The following is a 15,947-nucleotide window of genomic DNA, read 5'->3' as shown; positions in this document are numbered from 1 at the left end:
TTCTAACCTTCTGACTTTATAGTAATGTGGACCGAGAGATGGTACACTGTATCAGCCATGTGTAGATCTTTTGGATCGCCGTAATGCTATTCTTCTTTCAAGACATTTATTTTGTTTAGAAATAAAAAATATTACCTTCTGGATCCTTTTCAAAGCCATCAGATCTCCGCTTCTTTTCTCCGCCTGAGAATGTGGAAGGAACAACAATGAGAGGGCGCACATTAGGGGAGTTTACTTCAAAATAAAAGTCCTTATAACCTGTCATCGATTTGTGCTCAAATAGCAAAATTAAGCAATGTGTGGGAGGGCTTGTTCTGTGAGGTTCAGAATGAGAATTATTTAGACTTTATTCAGAATTACTATGACTTTAAATAATTTAGTATTCTAATTAAACATATCTTGAAACATAACTTCTGTGGCTTCAAAAACCAAAAGGTTTTGTTAAGTCAGAAGCAGAGACAAGTCTAAATAATAATTTATAATTCATAAATTATTATTTAGACTTTATTCAGAATTACTATGACTTTAAATAATAATTTATGAATTATAAATTCAAATATTGTTTGTATTAGATTAATGCATTGGCACATAGAAACTTCTGTTCATTAAGAAATTCAGGTGGCTGTGCACACCCCTCATTTTAATGGAATTAGGTCATTGGACATTGGAGTCCTGGCCACAAATAAGAGGTATCCATAAAATCCTGCACTAAGTGTGTGAATGTTCCCAGGGAATGATCAATGAAGTGATTTAAAGCACCTGCCAAATGAATGCATGTATGTAAATGTAGCCCCAAATGTACTAAGCAGAAAGGAAAGGCAGAGGGTTTAGTGGATGGGTGGTGAGGGATTACTGCCATTCATTTTTGATGCAGGATGCAGATGTTCTGTGTGCTAATCGCAAATTAGAGCTAATCCCAATAAACAACATATCAAACAGAATTACTGCCTGCATCATCTGCGGTGGGCTCCACTTCACTGTTGTGTGTGTTACATGTTTACTTGCTGAAAATAATCTGCTTGTTTGTGTGGTTTTGTGCCCTTATCTTTCAAAATCACGTCTGTTCAGAGATACTTTCGTGTTATACAAGTAGTTCATACAGGCTAATGTTCTCTTAGAGTGAATGTATTTTTTTCATTTAAGTATTTTTATATTATATTATATTATATTATATTATATTATATAGGCTCAGTAACAAATTTCATTTAATTTTATTATTATATATTTTAAAACATTATTTAATATATGATTTATATTGTTTGTATTTATACATAATATAATAATATATTATTGTTTTTATATATGTTATGTTTATATATTATTATATTATTTATATATAATATAATTTTGAATTTTGTTGTGTTACATTTAACACATTATATATTATACACGCATTCTCAAATTATGAAGCAAAGGGTTTAGCTCTGATTTAGTTCATTGCAGCTTGCTGCGTTCTTTCATATGGCCACTAGATGGAAGCAGTTCACGATCAAAACATGTTCACCTGTTATTGCATTGTAGACCTTTATAGGCATTGTGCAATGCATCTCATTGCCTTTAGATTCAGGACACTCAGAAATTGTACAGTTTATATATATATTGATCGCAAACAAAAACAATATTATTATAGAGGTTTAGTGTAGCCTATTTGTTTACCAGCTGCGGTGAGAATGCACAGATGACATTGTCTGACATTACAGAAACTTTAGCAGCCAAACCACGAAAATTACAACATGGCTAGGGACTGTGCTTTGGTTATGCATTAAAATGCCAACTGGTCTCGCTTCAGACAACCTTGTCAACTTCATCAGGGAATCGCTGAACCAAATCAGCTTTGTGCAGTGATTCCACAGGGCTTGCCAAACGACTGCTGAGTGCCAAATGCACATCTGCATGTTTGGAGCTCTCCGCGGTGCTAAGCTACTTACAAATTAGCAGTGGACATAATATTTTCTCTTCATCATTATCATAAACATCACAGCTTTGGTGTCTGCCAATCCCTCTCTCCCTCTCACACACACGTTCCACACAGAAAGTACACCAAACATGGCTAATTTTTACGACTGGTGCTTGGCTCCAAATCTCCTGTGTGGGGTTAAAGTTAAGCCTATAATCATAACAGATGTTGAAATAGGATTATTATTATTATTATGTTTTCTGCAGATCTCTTGGAATGCTAAAACATGAATGTTGTTAGTCATTTATTATGCAGCTGTCTGGAATACTTGACTGTGATTGGTCAATCGCGACATTCAGCGGTCTGTCGTCCATACCAATGCTGTCTATCAGATGTTGCACTTACACAATTATTCAAAAAGTAACGGGGTCTGGTGTTAGAGTAAAAAGAAACAATCACACCCTGTCATAAATCACACTGTGCTTACAGATGTTTATGTAACCCTTCTTTGGTATATGCCCTAAAATCTGTTTTTTTTTTTTGTTGGTTTTTTTTTGTAATTAATGGCCATTTCCAACAATAGGCAGGATTATCTTCCTGTACATAATAGTTTATAAAGGACCCATCATCTATAATTGTTATTCTGTTAAGGGCAGTTGGCACGAAAGATTATTGGGATCAGCAATGATTGATAGTATTTTAATAATTTAATTCCTAGGTCCTGAGCTTGTCTCAGGCTGAAGTGCTTTTAATCTCTGTTTTCATGCCCCTCGCCCTAATCTGTTTTTCTATTAATCTCTTTAAACCCCTAACAAAACAATTACTTTCCCTAATGTCATATTATTGAGATTACCTTTAAAAAACAATAGATACTATCAAATACCTATCCATTAACAAATGACAGTAAATTTAGCCTAAACTTTATCCACCTTAGAGAAGGCGTGGCCATTTGTAATTCCAATTATTTTAGCTCTACAAAAACCATAGATATCTACAAAACAGTCTGTTAAGCTGTTTGATATTGCTAACTGATATTTGTTATCATTTTATTTAAATGTATTATCGTAATCATAAACACACTGGTTGATAGCGCAAACCGTTTACAGTTTTTTCACGTTTTCTTCCAGTTATTTACCTGCGACTATTCAATCGGAAGTCTCGCACATTCACGAGTTGCAGAATAAGGTGGATACTTTTATAACACGCCAATACATATATTAATAATAATAATAATATTTAAATATTATTTTGTTTACAATTATTTCTGTTTATATTTGTTAGATTATTATACAATATAGATTATTCCAAAGTTGCTGATTTGTAAATGGTTGTTTTTAAAGCAAATACATTTGTGTGATATGAGAGAATATGAATTATGATGATAATGCTACGGTATTAGAGCTAAACCTTTGCATTAAACAATTGGATAATGAAGTGATTTTAATGAATAGTGATTAACAAAATATGGTAATATTACAATACACTGTGTTTATCGGTTTCCATTGACCAGATGTGACTTTAAACATGGAGATCTAAACAATAACTGTCTAGAATATAATATAAAAATGAACATGATTTTGTAGATCTGCAGGTGATGTTCTTGCAATGGTGCATTTAACATCTGCAGAGCCTTTGCTGAGGTTGTTAAAATAAAAATATCTGGGCATGGATCATAAAAGAAGGCTGACGTGAATTAAAGATGAATGGGCTGTTGAGTAGTCTGACAGTTTCTGGGAAACAAACTGCTTAATCTTTTTGTTGATTGGCTTAAATATAATTTTTTCCACATGAAGTGTTAACAGACCATCTAACGGGTCAGCAGTATCTATTCTGGAAGACATCTGTATACCTTTCTCATGTCTTTGACAGCAAAGGTAATTTTCTATGACATATTTTTATATCTGGTGTGCTGAAACAATAAAGAAACAGAAGGCAGGAATCAAAAGCATAAAATATATTTTATTAATTTTAATTTTTTGTCATGATGTGGATTTGTTTTTGCTGGTATTATATTGCTCTGTTGATGACATTGATCGATGCAAAACATTCATCATCACAGCAGGTAAAGTGCTTTAGAATCCTTTCTGGAGACTTTCTGTTCCCCAGACACATACTGTATTACAATAGGGAGATATTATGACATTCACAATAGTGGTGAACAAATGGTCACCCAGCAATGACAGATTTTTTGTCAGAAAAAGAAAGAAAATGTTTAAGAAAAATAGGGTGACTTATTTTAAATCAGATTTATGGATAATTCCCATGAACGTAACATAAAACATAATATTCAACACTTTTTACATGAATCATTTTTACACATGAAAGATAAAATAATTCAGAAGTATTCAAATACTTGATAAACAAAAAAAAACTTAAAATAATAACACAGGAAAGCTGACAAACAAAACCATTGTCAAAAGATGACACACTGTATAGTCCTTTTTGTCTCTTTATACTGTATGTGCTCTTCAATATTGTCCATATTCATTTGCATATTTAACTCTCAGTTTCACAATCACTGCTGTCTTCTGTGCGAGGTGGTGATCTTTTCAAAGTGCCTTTACTCGCTTGTTTTGAAGTGCTGGACAAATCTATTGCCATGTCTTCGGAGTCATCTGCTCCATTAGCTCCACTCGACCATGTTGTGTCGCTGTCTTTCCCCTTGTGTTCGTCTGAATATGAATCTGAATGCGTCAATTCAGGTGAACCGGGAGCTTTTTTTGTGATTTCTAGAGACTTTTTGTGCATTCCTGAAAGAATAAAATGCAGATGCGATAAAAAAAATTGTAGCTTAAGCTGACAAATATTTATAGCTGGATTACAAAACAGTAACCCAGCTCATGTACATTTAATTCTATACTTTTAAGTGTAAAATATGGGCAACAGCAGATAGACATTCACAAGACACCTCAGCTATGTATTCGAGTGATCAAATACATATTTGAGTCTTTGAGTATTAAATAGAAAAACCACCTGCTGGCTCACCTAGAAGCCAGGGAGCGCAGGAGCCCATCATGCCATTCTTGGCCGAATTGATGATGGATTCTGGAAGTGGAATGGAGTGACGGACCATGGCACCATACAGCCCATATTCCGCCATCACGCTGCTGCGGCCCCAGCACTTCTCCCTTTTCCTCCACTTAGCACGGCGATTCTGAAACCATACCTGGGCAAAAACAAACCTGGGAATTAGCTATTGGAAAGAGAGAAAGAAAAAGAGAGGGAAAAACTGTGAAAATCATCCTATACCTGTATCCTGTCCTCTGGTAGCTCTGTCTTCATGGCCAGCATTTCTCTTGCATAGACATCTGGATAGTGTGCTTCAAGGAAGGCTTTCTCCAGCTCCTCAAGCTGATGCGAGGTGAAAACTGTCCTGAAAATCAAAACGAGATGCGTGGTTAATAAAACGAATCACCAGATCCTTACACAATAAACATTTAATGTAATATTTCATTTCATTACACACCTGTGCCTTCGCTTCTTCCTCTTTTGTGAGTTCCCTGAGTTTTTCCCATCGAGATCCCCGGAAAGACAATCATCATCTGTAATGTAAAACATTTTATTAATAAAAACTAAAAATCCATGACAGATTAAAATAGAATTCATATGTTGGGTAAAGGGGAGACAAATACAATGCATCAAATTAATAAATAAATAATAATATGAAAAATATAATAATATAAAAAAATTAACTAAAATGTTCTTTAAGTTATCAGGTTTTAAAAATTCAAGTCAAAAATATTTAATACGGCTTAATCAACCGGACTATATTAGGTTACATCAACAAATCTATTTTTAAAGGTTATGTCAAGTAGAAAATGTTAAGGCAACTGAAGGTTACCACTTTATATTTATATTATTATTTCTGATTCCATCAAATTAGAAATCACAAAGTAATTCGTTCATGAAAAAAATACCATTGCAAATAGAAAAACGTCAATTGCAGGGTCAGTTTCAGCACCAACTTCAGTGAACAGCTCTTTGGCTGATTCAACAAACAAATAAAGTGATTTGTACCGGAATAGGCATCCCGTTGCTGTTCGAGATTCTGCATGAAGTGACTCTCTGTCCGTGACTGCAGGAGCGGGATGTGGCTCGGGAGAAAACACGGGGCCCCAGGAGGTTGTTGTGCCGCCAAACTGCAAAGAAAACCCAAGCCGAGCGGCAAAGAGCCTCCCGGGAAAGCAAATCCTCCGACCGCCGCGCTCTGGCACTCTCCATTGGCCCCCGCGCCAGGACCGGACTGATGCGGCTGAAGTTCAGACTCCAGACCGAGCAGATCTGTGATTGCGAACCCTTTGGACCTAAATCCAGATCCATTTAGACGTGATTTGTCGATTCCGAATGAGGGATACAGTTTAACCTTAGGTTTTTCGTCTATAGCCTCTTCTCTTCCCGTCATGGTGGCAGTTTGTTAAATTCCCGTTCTCTCTGAGGAGGTCAGGCTGGTGGGACGGTTAAGCGCTCTGGCGGGACCATTTATCCGTCTGTCCAATTCAGCAGATCGTCGCACTGTCCAATCAGATTCAACGTCAGATATGTCTACCATGAGGAGGCGTTTCCCTTTTTCAATCACAAAGGATTAATTGCCACCAATTTTCCCTTTAATCCGATGAGGGTTTTCCTCCCCTATCTGAATTGGTCCTGAGTAGTTTTTTCCCTTTAGATAGAAGATTTCACTCATATCAGACTGTAACGCGTTGTGGGTTATTGAAAATGTTTAATAGCCTACTTAACATTTCATTGGAGTCAGAATATAAATTAATTAAAAACAAGAATCCAGAACGACATCCATGTTCTAAATTTTAGTGACTAACTAAATCTACGTTTCGTGATATTTCTTTATCATTCGATAGCTGTAATCTAATTTTAAATAATGCCGGAATTACTTGCAGCAATAATTACTAGCTCATTCGCCTATTACTGAGACAGAAAATATATTTTCTGTAATAAAATAAAAAATTAAGAACTTAAAAAAATCTCTTCTAAATCCTATAACCATAACTATTCATTTAAATCATGAATAAAACTATTGCCAAGCTTGCACTGGACTAATAGGCTACATAGTTTAATTGTAAATAAAAGAAATATTCTCAAATTGCTGTTTTTGCTGTTTAAAGAAATTATTTCGCTGCCTTAAAAATGCACTCTGCATATTAAAATAGAGCCAGATTTTTTTCATATAATGCAAAAGAACAACAACAATGGCATTAAAGACCATGCGTTTAGGTTGGTGAATAATAATAATAATTAGTATTATTATTATTAATAATACATTTACTATGATAAAACGTTTAATAAATTAATTATTTATATAAGACTTATAATTATTATAATTAAAATATAAGCTATAATGAATTTATTACGACTAAATGTTGTTTTAACATTGAGAAATTTAAATCAATAACAACGTATTCCATCTTGCATTTAATTATACAAGATTAGAAAACAGCTAATCAACTTTTGCCAATGAACTGACCCGTGCATTTATGTTTTTAATATTCGCAACATGATTGACACGTGTCCTCATACATTTCTCTCCACCAAACCGTGTTGGAGAGTCTCCTTAGTTATATGTAGTAGCCTGTTCATACCTTTCACCAAATTTCCTGTCTGGACATATATTGGAATACAAAACCTTGTCTCGACGTGATCACAGAGAATCTGCTTTATTTCGTCGACTGAATTATTACGTCAGCAATGAGGGAAAATGAAGCTCTTCGAGCGTAAAAGATTTTGGGAAATTAGGTCAAAGTTACGGTAATGCTGTCAGGTCGACCTGAAGTAGCAGAGGCCATCCCAGGTGTTTCAATAACAGGGCAAAAACGGGCAACATCTCAGCCAGTCTGTTTCCAAAAGAAGCAATTAGAGAAATCGTCTTACACGAGATAATTAAATTAAGTCCATTAAATTCGTTTACAACATTAATCTGTCATATAAAGAGCTCGACTCTGTAAAATCTGCTTTTAGGGCAAGTTTCCACCAGGACGACCTTAACTGCCGCTTTTAAACTGAAAGTTAAGAGAGCTGCTCCACATAATCCTCATAACTGTAGCCTAATGTAACATAACTAAAACTAAATGTGATCATACGGGAGAAAAAGGATGGAGAGAGATCATTAGTGGTCACGCTGAAGAATAATCTATTTTATAACATCAACAACAACAACAATAATAATAATAATAATTATTATTATTATTATTATTATTGTTATTAGTAAAAACTAAATGTGATCATACGGGAGAAAAAGGATGGAGAGAGATCATTAGTGGTGAATAATCTGAATAATCTATTTTATAACATCAACAACAACAACAATAATAATAATAATAATAATTATTATTATTATTATTGTTATTAGTGGTATGTAGGCTGTTATTATTATTATTAGCCTATTGCAGCAGCAGCAACTATATAGGCCTATATATATATATATATATTTGTATTGGGACTTGGAACGAATTAGGAACACACAGGCTAATGAACGAATACATTTCATATTATTTCTTAAATCGATCAACAAAATTAAAAAAAAGTCCTTATAATGGAACCTTTTTTGCAGCCATTATTTCACATAAATAGCCTATTATAAAATAATAATTATGAAATAATTATAATTATGAAATTGCGTTATTGTGAACATAACATAATTTCCTGACTCTGTTTTCTCATTTCAAACGCAAACCCTTTTTTAAAAATATTTATCATTATTTTTATTAATATTTTGTGCATTTAATTTTGCCTGTTAATTATACATTCTGATTCCTTAATACGCCACAATATCTGCTGGCCAACGGTTGCAGTTTTACGCATAAATAGACTTGGAAACAAAATCAATTATTTTTTTTAATATTTCTGAAACCATTTCAGTAACGCATCTTTCAGAGTAAAAAATAACCCGTTGATTTCTGGTCCTGCTTTTGTTTTTAGGCAGATCAAACACAATTCAACGGAAACAGACGAATAAAACAAATCCTGACAGAAATCATGGCGCTAAGTAACTGAAGCGAACAACACACTTAAACTGCGCTTGCGGTAAAGCGAGGAAAAATGTTATTTTAAGGGCCAGATTACAAGGCTGGGTTTCATGGTGTCATCAAATAGGATAATCCTGGATTAAACTAATCAGTAAATGTTTCTCCGCTCATTATTTTCCAGAGAAGATTTCCCGATTCTCCATCGCCAAGATTATTAATCTCTTAAAGAGCGTAACATCAAAAAATCACTCTTTGCTCTAATTTTCTTTGGCCGTGGCGCACGGTACATGGATGTTGTTTGACTAAATGCCACGTGTCCTAATTCTGAGCAGGATCCGCCACTGGGAATAGCAGCACCCACCCACCTATAGCTGCCAGCAGAATGGCCATTAAGCAATGGGATTTCATACAGATTTCACATTTAATATGGAGGGCAAATTAGATTTTATAAGTTAAACGAGTAAAAAAAAAAAAAAGGATTTTATTCCACAAGGGCAAATGTTTTCAATGCACTGTAAAAAATAATTCAGTGCGTTTTTTGCAGTTTCTTAATGATTTGTGAGATTTACTAGCAATTTCAGTAAAAAAAAAAATGTCAGTGTACACAAGAATAAGGACCACAGGACCTTCAAATTTCCCTTGAATGGCTTTAGAGGAACAAGATTTCTCAAAGAATGCTCATTGTCACTTTACAACATTGGGCAGATGTTCAAATCTAAATCCAAATCCTCGATTCTTGGGTAGCTGTGTGTGTCTGTGCACAAGGGTTGGAGGTCTTATGCGTTTGTTGTGCAAACAACTGGGCCCTTAGATCTCCAGATGTCCCACCCAATCTATTAAGATCCCAGCTGATTTGTAATCATCAAGAACATGGCACACCGCTACTTAAACTCAATCTGACCAATCGTCAATGTGCAACAACTTCCCTTCACTCTGGCACTCATTGCTTTTCAACAACACTGGATGATCCCTCTAGAGTCTAGACAACTTGTTTCATGTTCCACAAATGCGCCACGTGGATCACTCAGTAGTCTAAGAAATTCAGTCAGAAGAAAGCTGCACCGTCAAGGTCAGCTGCACCTAAGCTTCATCCTGAAATGGCAAACAAGCTGTAACCTAGCATCCTATTTGTCCCAAACCACGACAAAAATAAAGCGTATATTAATTGTAAGCAAAATGAAATGCCCTCATCCCAACCCTATATAATCTTTTATATAATAATAATAATGAAAACCCGATGCAGATGTCCATTCGACTGCTTTCAAACATGCAAAGGGAGACCAGCCAGATAATCATTTTGCTGTATTAGAGGAGAACAGGCTTAACAGCATTTATGCACAAAATTTCGAACTTACTGAGGGCAACAATTTGCGTTTTGATGGGGTAATATTCTGTAAGCTGCTGATCTTTTTTTTTTTTCTCTTGAATGTATGCCACATTAATGCCATGAATTGTAATCACAGTAGTATTCATCCTCGAGTGGTAAATAATTTATGTTGAGATTAGGTTTTTGCATTCTTAGCTCCTCTGGCAGATTTAGTAATTCATTTTCTCTGTTTTTGAAATTGGGTTGCCTTTTGTTGCTTCACTATCCTTACATTCACTCTAATAACTGCTCGTCTGTGCCTGATGTTTATTTTCATTGGATCTTCAGTAAGTCCAGTTCTGGGTGAAAAAAAGTCCAGTGTTATGAGCCACCAAACCCTGCAAGGTTCAAGCATGTTCTAATGAAATGATTATCCTCTTTTAAAATGTATCAATTTAGTTTCACATAGAAATTATAACAGTAAACATCTTTGTAAAAATTTTAAAGATAGTTAACCCAAACCTGAGCATTCTGTTATATTTACTCATGTTGTTTCTCAACTCCTGCTCCTCTGGAACACAAAAGACATTTAAACATCACTGAACATTATTGACTTCAATTGTATGGATAAAAAAAGAAAAAAAAATTTCAGCAGAAGAAAGAAAGTCAGGTACGACATGAGAGCAAGTAAATGATGACAGAATTTTGATTTTTGGGTGAACTTTAAATTTGAATCAATGCATGACAGATTTGTAGGGTATTTAAAACCTTATGACTTGTTAATCAGTATTAAATGTGTTTCTTGCTACTGACAAACATCTCCTGAATCTGTTGCCAACCACTGAGAGCAATAAAGGCAAAAAACTAACACACACCCACTCACACATTCAAATAGATGCATTGTGCGAGGACGTGTGCTACAGAGAGCGTGTGAGGCGTTAGGACGCGGTTTTCTCCCTCTCTGGGGAATAAGTACAAAAGCGTGGAAGAGCCCACCTGGGACTAAGAGAGCCGGGTTAATTAAAAACCTTCTGCACACACACACTCATATTCACACACAGACACAATAGGGATACCAGAGGTCATCTGATCAGTTACACTCAAAAGCACAGAGAAATTGGCTGGTCAGTTAGCGCTATGAATCACTTATATTATGTGAATTTGCCCCTTGGGAAGACACTCCAAATTAAGCTAAACTGCTGCTTTAAAATGGATTTTTGTGCACCCATGCTGGAATATAGATTACTAGAACATGGGTTAGTAAAGTCCAATGTGACTAGTTGTAGAAAAGTTGCAGACTTTAGGGGTTTCATTAATAGTTTGGTCACACTTCAGTTTGGGGACCAGTTATCACTATTAACTAATTATTAACTACAACTTTTGCCTCCATAAACTCCTAATTTGCTGCTTATTAATAGTCAGTAAGCTAGTTGTTATGTTTAGCTATGGGGTATAGGATTAAGAGATCTGAAATACGGTAATGCAGAATAAGGCATTAATATTTGCTTTATAAGTACTAATAAACAGCCAATATGCTAGTAATATGTATGCTAATAAGCAGCTAGTTAATAGTTACCAATAGGGTCATAGACTTTTGAGTATCTTTTTAGTTTGTCTTCCACAGAAGTAGAAAATGTATACAGCTTTGGAACAACATGGGGGTGAGTAAACTAAACTAAAAGGGATAGTTCCACCCAAAAATGAAAATTCTGTCATCATTTACTCATCCTCATGTTGTTCCAAACCTGTATGACTTTCTTTCTTCTGTTGAGCAAAAAGATATTTTGAAGAATGTTGATACAATTAAATTAGCTACCGTTCAAACGCCTGAGGTCAGAAAGATTTGTAAATGTTTTTGAAATCTATTATGCTCAGCAAGCATGCATTTATTCAATAAAAATACAGTAAAACAGTACTATTGTGAAATATTATTACAGTTTAAAATAACAGTTTTCTATTTTATTTAAGATGTCAATTATTTCTATGATGGCAAAGCTGAATTTTCCGCAGTCATTATTCCAGTCTTCAGTGTCACATGATCCTTCAGAAATCATTCTAATATGCTGATTTGGTGCTCAAGAAATATTTCTTGTCAGTATTTGAAAACAGCTAAATATTTTTTCTGATGAATAGAAAGTAAAAAAAAAAAACAGCATTTATTTGAAATAGAAATCTTTTGTAACATAAATGTATTTATTGTCACTTCTGATCAATTTAATGCATCCTTAAAAGTATTAATTTCCTTAAAAAAATCTTACTGACCCCAAAAATTTGAATGATGGTGTACACATATAACTACCAGATGATTGACTGTAAAGCTACACATGCAATAAAACAGCTGTTTGTAGGAATAAGTAGCTTGTTTTTGTATAAGATAAAAAAATAAATGTAGTTACATCACTGCCACTGGCTAGTTACACTCCAACACTAGTTACAAGACACATAATTTCACAATTTCAGACAAAAAAAAAAAAAACTTTTCGGGGAGGAAAAGCATGAAGATCAGACAGATGAAGGGTTAACAGTGGGAAGTAGGAAGCCCCTAACCACTGGTGAAGAGCTGGGTTTGTGTAATGAGTAAGCCAGTTCAGTTCACTAATTACCTTTGTGTGTCTTGTTCAGTTAGTTTAGCAAACAAAGACTATTCACAATATTCACACGCCATCACAGGTCTGTCTGACTCTCTTAACCTATTAGACCGTGATCACTCTCTTTTTCTTTCTCCCACTCCTTCCCTTTCCCCCTCACTCCTGTCTCGCTCTTTCTTTCTTTCTCTTTTTTCTCCCAATTTACTTAAAGTGTGCTAATTAGAAGGAGTCAGGTCAATTAAAAGATGGGGACTCATTATGAGGCCATGATCAGTGACACATTGTACTGTCCAGACAACCAACCGACACTGTGCCACACCATGGAGAAAAAGAGCCAATGCACTCTTTACCAAAATGAGGCAATACAAAGCCTCTGTGTCTCAGCTATCTGGTCTCATGACTTTGATTTTTTTAAGTGCTCTGGAATGCTTCATTCTGATTGCTCAGTTGTGGAATTCTGCAGCTGGGTATTTTCATTCGATGACCACTAAACTAATTAATCAATGAGCCAGGCAAATGATTTCTGCGCTTTCTCTTGTGACACATAAGAGAATGATATCAACTCAAATCAATATTATTTCTGTTTTCACTGACTGCATATTATTCCTTATTACACACTATCTGTATCTAAGTGATGATAAATCTTTCATTCATACACTATTGCTCAAAAGTTTGGGGTCAGTAAGATTTTTTTTTAAATAAATTAAATCTTTTATTCATCAAAGACATATTATATTGTTAAAATGTGTCAGTAAAGACATTTATAATGTTACAAAAGATTTCTATTTCAAGTAAATGCTGTTCTTTTGAACTTTCTATTGATCAGATAATCCTAAAAAAAAATATGTATTACGCTTTCCAAAAAAATATTAAGCAGAACAACTGTTTTCAAAATTGGTAATAATAAGAAATGTTTCTTAAGCATCAAATCAGCATATTAGAATGATTTCTGAAGGATCATGCAACACTGAAAACTGGAGTAATGAATGCTGAAAAATCAGCTTTGCATCACAGGAATAAATTGCATTTTTAAATATATTAAAATAGAAAACATTTATTGTACATTGAAATACTATTTCACAATATTTTTGTTTTACTATATTTTTTGATCAAATACACTTCTTTGCTCAAAAACTTTTAAAACCTTATGGAACTCAAACCTTTGAACGGTGTATTTATGCAAAGTTACACACATTTTACCAGTTTATTTTCCCTGGAAATCAAACCCATGACCTTAGTGGTGCAAGATGCATTATTCAAATGAAATAAATCCTGTTCGCTTCTCATGGGTCATAGTAACCTCATATTTTAGAGGCACAAACTGGAAGCCAACAGACTTTTAGTATGGCTTTAAATTTTGCAACACAAGATCAGATGAACTGAAGATGTAGAAACAGATGTAGATTGAAATAACACGTGTACACTTTCGCCATATTAGAAATTTGGGAATGCTGAACTTAATTTGACTCAATGCACCCCCTGTCCTCAATGGAAGGAGAGGAGGTGTTTAGCTTTAACTGCCAGAGGACTTTTCTGAAAGTGATCGCGAGAAATCATAAGAGTATTATAAAAGAACAATGAAAACAAAATCTGGCTTTGATTTGAATAATAGTTGCGATATTAAATCGGACGAAGGGATTATTAAAAGAGTGGCGCGACTATTGTCCTTTTTTATGTCCATCTTAAAAATAATCACATATGTTATGAGGCATATGGTTCATATCTGGGTGGAGGGTAAAGGAAAGAGCAATCTTGCACATGGATTACCAACTTCTATCTGAAAGTATCTTTTCTCACAACGATGACGACGTGATTATAATTCAACATCCACCAGGTTAATGCCAGAAAGTAATCTGTCTTTAACTGTTACAATGTAAGTATTTTATTCTCATGTGGGTTAAGAAATATATTTTCACATTTATATTGATATAAATAGATAATATATTTTCTAAATAATAATATAAAATCACCTGTCTGAGGGTTGCAAGATACAAGAAATCTTAAAGAATTAAAAAAATTCACATTAACTCCATTAATTAGGGGAGCATGACATTTGATGAAGTGCCCTAAGCCCTGTGGCGTTTGGTGGTGAGTGGCAGATGTCATGTGGTAACATTCAAAAACTAACCTTGAAGAGTGGGACAGCTTTGCAAGTTCCTAGCCCTTGTCAGAATGTCTCCCAATCTGGCTCCAATCTGTCACAGGGATGCAGAAGTGGAGCTCCATGAGTGCACAGGCTTCCCTTTCCCCAAGGCCATCCCTCATCCTCATACTGTAAGCCCTAAAGACTAAAGAATGACAAGATAACTATTTACCTTCGGATTGAAATTCTAGGGCCTCAAAATTCACTTAAGGTGCCTTTTAAGAACAAATATATGAGGGAAATTAACAATGAAAATAAAAGGAAGAGGCTTGGAGTGATGGTGATTTTAAAATAAATAATATCTGAATAGAAAATATGGCATTAAACTACAACATCTTCTGACCATGTTACATAAAGTACAAAAATTAAAGATAAAAATTAAAATAGGTGAGTTGGAAGTGAATTCTTGCATTTAAACCAGCCATAACCCATATATATGAGGGCATGTACTATACATTCAGCTCATTTTCTCAGTTAAGTGCCATTACCCATAATCCACCATAAGCACTGGAGAGCGTCTGAGTCCCTCTCACCCTGCTTTACCACCAACCACCATCCACTCACCCGCCGCAGCCACCCCACCCTCTGCGGAGGCAGGATTAGGCCAAATGAGGCTAAGAACAGATTGAAAAAAGGAGGAAAAGGAAAATAAGAAAATCGGTTTAAAAAAATGCAAACACCGATTCACAATGGATGACAAATGAATTATCCTGTCCTCTCATTTAGAAATCAAAAGTTTGTGGTAAACAAACACAAATTTAAGTGAAACTTAAGACACTGCTTATTCTTTATATTTCAAACAAAAAACAAATGTATTAAATTATTTTTTTATACTAATTTGTATATTAAAAGGGTTAAACTTGTGTGGTCACATATAAACAAAGGTAACATTATAGCAAAATTAAGGTCAAATGAACTCTGAAAAAGGATGACTCATTAAACTGGGAGAAAACATGACAATTAGTAAACATTGCTCTATATACCCAGTGGAGTCTTAATCATTGTAAATGATTGTCAACAATTGAAATCTTATATA

At 34.6% G+C, this 15,947-nt stretch overlaps 2 protein-coding genes across 3 annotated transcripts in view; both read right to left on the bottom strand.

Annotated features, from left to right (window-relative positions):
- The window catches only part of LOC107671130 (ubiquitin-conjugating enzyme E2 D4-like), a 4,156-nt gene extending 3,930 nt beyond the window's left edge, over positions 1 to 226 (bottom strand). The window contains exon 1 of the mRNA XM_016463982.1: positions 136 to 226. Coding sequence (XP_016319468.1) covers positions 136 to 222 — 87 coding nt within the window. The 5' untranslated portion in view covers positions 223 to 226. The remainder of the gene's footprint in view (positions 1 to 135) is intronic.
- Positions 227 to 3,854: 3,628 nt separating this feature from the next.
- Positions 3,855 to 6,389, bottom strand: LOC107671128 (visual system homeobox 1-like). Of its 2 annotated transcripts, none has more exons than XM_016463981.1 (5): positions 5,915 to 6,389; positions 5,364 to 5,439; positions 5,147 to 5,270; positions 4,883 to 5,063; positions 3,855 to 4,647 (listed from the first exon to the last, which is right to left on the bottom strand). In XM_016463981.1, the coding sequence occupies exons 1-5, from the start codon at positions 6,297 to 6,299 to the stop codon at positions 4,394 to 4,396; spliced, it is 1,020 nt and encodes a 339-aa protein (XP_016319467.1). In that variant the 5' UTR covers positions 6,300 to 6,389; the 3' UTR covers positions 3,855 to 4,393. The 2 variants fall into 2 exon arrangements, with proteins under 2 accessions (XP_016319467.1, XP_016319466.1); XM_016463980.1 differs by having other exon boundaries at positions 4,871 to 5,063; positions 5,915 to 6,388.
- Positions 6,390 to 15,947: the final 9,558 nt, after the last annotated feature.

This window comes from Sinocyclocheilus anshuiensis, unplaced genomic scaffold (assembly GCF_001515605.1).
Source record: "Sinocyclocheilus anshuiensis isolate Anshui unplaced genomic scaffold, SAMN03320099.WGS_v1.1 scaffold861, whole genome shotgun sequence".
In the NCBI taxonomy this organism is placed as follows: domain Eukaryota; kingdom Metazoa; phylum Chordata; class Actinopteri; order Cypriniformes; family Cyprinidae; genus Sinocyclocheilus; species Sinocyclocheilus anshuiensis.
Note: the sequence above shows the minus strand (reverse complement) of the source record. Positions and strands in the feature narration are given on the sequence as shown.

Coding starts and splice junctions, on each gene's coding strand:
- LOC107671128 (XM_016463980.1), bottom strand. CDS start 6,299: ATGACGGGAAGAGAAGAGGCTATAGACGAAAAACCTAAGGTTAAACTG. Junction 5,271..5,363: donor AGGAAGAAGCGAAGGCACAG/GTGTGTAATGAA, acceptor TTTGATTTTCAG/GACAGTTTTCACCTCGCATC. Junction 4,648..4,870: donor GCTTCTAGGTGAGCCAGCAG/GTGGTTTTTCTA, acceptor TTATTCTTTCAG/GAATGCACAAAAAGTCTCTA.